General features: G+C 41.9%; 1 protein-coding gene across 1 annotated transcript; it reads right to left on the reverse strand.

Moving 5' to 3' along the window:
- Window positions 1-208: 208 nt before the first annotated feature.
- Window positions 209-1,636, reverse strand: LOC131890477 (uncharacterized). Its single transcript, XM_059239827.1, has 2 exons — window positions 1,360-1,636; window positions 209-1,179 (listed from the first exon to the last, which is right to left on the reverse strand). The coding sequence occupies exons 1-2, from the start codon at window positions 1,492-1,494 to the stop codon at window positions 478-480; spliced, it is 837 nt and encodes a 278-aa protein (XP_059095810.1). The 5' UTR covers window positions 1,495-1,636; the 3' UTR covers window positions 209-477.
- Window positions 1,637-3,398: the final 1,762 nt, after the last annotated feature.

Here is a 3,398-nt window from a genome sequence, read left to right on the forward strand (position 1 = left end):
CGGAACCAGGAAGCACGTCTTAAGTCTCATGGACTGACGGCACTTGACGGCACGGGTGGAAAAAAGGACAAAGAACATCCTTTCTTCCTATTCTACTTCTCAAGGCCGAACTTGACAAGATTTTGACACCACTTGGGGTGGTCAAACTGGCAGCCTTTTCCTTTATCAGGAAAGGCTGTTTCGAAAAACTATCTTATCCAGCTCTACTGTAAGTGGGGACACCTCTTCAACCTCTAACCTGGTCAAATCCGTCGACTTCTCAACTACTGGGTTAGCTGGTACACCCATACCTTTGAGAAACAACACGATTGATCGGACTTAATTTATTGAGTTCGCATCAAATACTTCCAAGTTGCATTGGGATAATGGCACATTATGTATTTTTCGTTAAAGATACATTCAACATGAGAGCAAAAAAGTGACTTCACACACACATCACAACTCAAATCAAACTGTTAAAGTAGCATTATATTTGGTTCAATGTCCACGGGCATCTTCAGCAATGACCTCAAATTCTAAGTGGAAGTTCGCTTTGGAACCCGAATGCAATGATAAAGATAACATTTGAAAAGACGAAACCTTCTTGGCAATCACAAAGAGCTTGTTGTGTTCCACCCACGCGCTTTGAAGGTCGGCCAATTGGAACTCGTCGGTCTCCACCCGGTCGTAGTTGTTGGTCACAACAACTTTGTGGGGAGGATCCCCTCTCCTTAACAGATGGTTTGCACTTGGTTCCGTTGACACCCTGAAGTTGAAGCCCAACGCTTTGAAGGATCCGGAGACAATGCAAAATTCGAGGAGGATGAGAACATCGCCATCTGAAGAATGCATGTTGAGCAGCATGTAGATCGCTTGGTCCGTGATGACGAAATCTCGAGCTTGGGCCAACTTGGGATTGTCCAGGTGGAGTACTCGCGACCAAATGATATGACCACTCAGCAGATCGATGAAAAACAAGGCGCTCTTGGTTTGGATCAGCATGGTACGGTTGTTGTGCCTAGTTCTGACAATATTGGAGAGACTTGCACCAATATGTTTCCAGATAATGGCACCGTAGCTGCAGCTCCAATCGAATGGGAACTTGCTGGTAGATTGCCGATTGTCTGGCAAACGAAGTGATCCAACAAATGGGTCCACATCAGTGCCACAGGTCAACCTGTGATGATATTGAACGATCATCTGTAATACAAAAATGGTTATCTTTGTTAGTTCTCTTAGGTCGCCCAGCGATTTTACATTCCGTGGTTCAAGACTTGGAATAAGGCTAACATAATAAGTGCACTTGAGGTGCTACAGTTTAGAAAAGACAGAGTCAATGAAGAGCTTTGAATTTTGCATTTCTTTCAAATGTGTTCTTACCTCCAAGCCTTTAGTTTCCATCTTGTTAGGCCGATACTGAACTCTGGAGGGTTCATGTGAGTTAATACAATTCAGATGGAAGTGACTTCTTCCAGGATTTTGAGTCATGACGGCTCGCTGCAATGACATGTTCATGTTGGGGCACACAACTCCACGGACTCCAACGTATATCCACAAGCTTGATAGTGATTGGTTCAAGGATATGTTCCCAACGGCCTTCAAAGACTCCAAGTCCTTGTCATCCAAGTGTTGGAAAATGTGATGGTGCACAGATTCGGGCAAAGATGAGAAAGACATCTTGACTAAACTCTCTTTTCGACGTGAGTGTTTCAAGCGTCTGAATTTGTTAACAGCAAAAGACCAAATGACCCAGTGCCATCGATTCGTCCTATTTAGGACAGTGTTGAAGGAGCGGGGCACTTGCAACCTGTCCTTAGCTGCTGGCGCTATGTTCGCCGCCGCTATTGGTTTCATTGGTCATTGCACAGTGGGTCATTGGCTGAGCTGATCGGCCCGGCTGGGACTCGTTTCATCGTGTTTACGCGCGTGTGATGGACAAGTGATAATGGTCAGTAATGGGACTCATCCTTCTTATCAAATTTTCTTCTTTGAAGGAGATCCGTGGTCTATGGGTATTCCCTTTAGAATACTGAGAGCGTCCCTATCCCTTGTAGTTAATGGTCCGAAATTTCTAGCCGAGCTGGGTAGCATTTTGGGTGTGCTGGCGTTTCTTGGAGTGATTTGTATAATTTGAATGACATTCTGTTTGTAAATGTAAAAGAAAGTTGCTTGCCTTTTCTAATGGGTTGGAGATCAAATTCACATTAAAATTAAAACAATATCTATGACCTTGTCATTTACTTTAGACTAATCACCCTTTTGTTTCGGTCCAAAAGTCAACACAGAACATATCTTTGAGGCTTAATGTTGTGTAGAAAAATGACTTTTGCTTTGGAAAATTTTGCATGAAATTGGCATGTTCTATTTCCCGTGGCCAAACTTCTCTTTAGATTATCCGAACCGCCAACTTCTTTATTCTTTAAATTTCTAATAAGTTTAGTCTTGGACGTTGTTTCCATGATGGAATAAGTGGTTAGAAGGGAGGAAAAATGTCCTGAAATTGCTTTTAGAACTTGCAATCGTCCTGAGACTGTGTTATTTTGAGGGAATCTTTACGCTTAGTTTGATGCCTAAAGTTTTGTAGATACTTAAATATGCTCTCGTGGTGGTAGTCTTCTAGTAGTCTAGTCTACAGTGAAAGTGTATCTTTACTTTTCGTGACACACTTTGAAAAGTAAGGACTTGAGATTTTCTGGATTAAAATCAAGCAATTGGACTGCACATATAGCAATTAATCAAGTTGAAATTTTAATCACGCTACTTACTAGAGGCTTGATCTTCTGACTTAATAGGTTTGGGGGATCAAGAATATTAATTTATTCAAAAGCTCTTTGATCCCATGGGAAAGATTGCCAACATTCTCCGCTCTTAATTGGAAATGATATAATCCGCCGTTTTTACATGGTTCGTCACCCCCTGGGAGAATTCGATCGTCCCTCGATGTGACTAATGGGGGTCGAGGTGGTTTCATTACATCATCATAATTGGCCGTTGGAGTTGATATAACTCCAACGGCCAATTACCTAAAAAGAAAGGGTCGAGAAAAATATACGAAATTTGCTGGATCAATGCTCGCATTCAGTCCAAAGGGCCTGAAGTAAGTCACCCCTTACTCTATGAGGTTAACCTTATTTTGAGATCACAATAAATATGCATAATAAATCTAAGCCAGAATTGCCGTGAAAAATGTGCATGACTTAGAATCGCAAAATTCATGCCCTGGACCGAATACTACTTGGGATGTGAAATCCAGTTGTTTTTCTCTTTCTTTGGCTTGGTTGCAGTTATTTAGGTATTCAGAAAAAGTGCTGTGATGCTCTGTTGTGATAATTAATTTGCCAGCGGGCTTGCATTTTTCTCAATTCTTGAGTTCTTCGGGAAAACAATTGCACAAAACCATGGACAAGCATTAGCCAGCA

The sequence above is a fragment of the Tigriopus californicus genome, chromosome 11 (genome assembly GCF_007210705.1).
Source record: "Tigriopus californicus strain San Diego chromosome 11, Tcal_SD_v2.1, whole genome shotgun sequence".
Lineage (NCBI taxonomy): Eukaryota > Metazoa > Arthropoda > Copepoda > Harpacticoida > Harpacticidae > Tigriopus > Tigriopus californicus.

Excerpts from the sequence above, each read along its gene's own strand:
- LOC131890477 (XM_059239827.1), bottom strand. The coding sequence starts at position 1,494 with ATGAACATGTCATTGCAGCGAGCCGTCATGACTCAAAATCCTGGAAGA. Across the intron at positions 1,180-1,359 it reads TGGAAACTAAAGGCTTGGAG|ATGATCGTTCAATATCATCA; the intron begins GTAAGAACACAT and ends TTTGTATTACAG.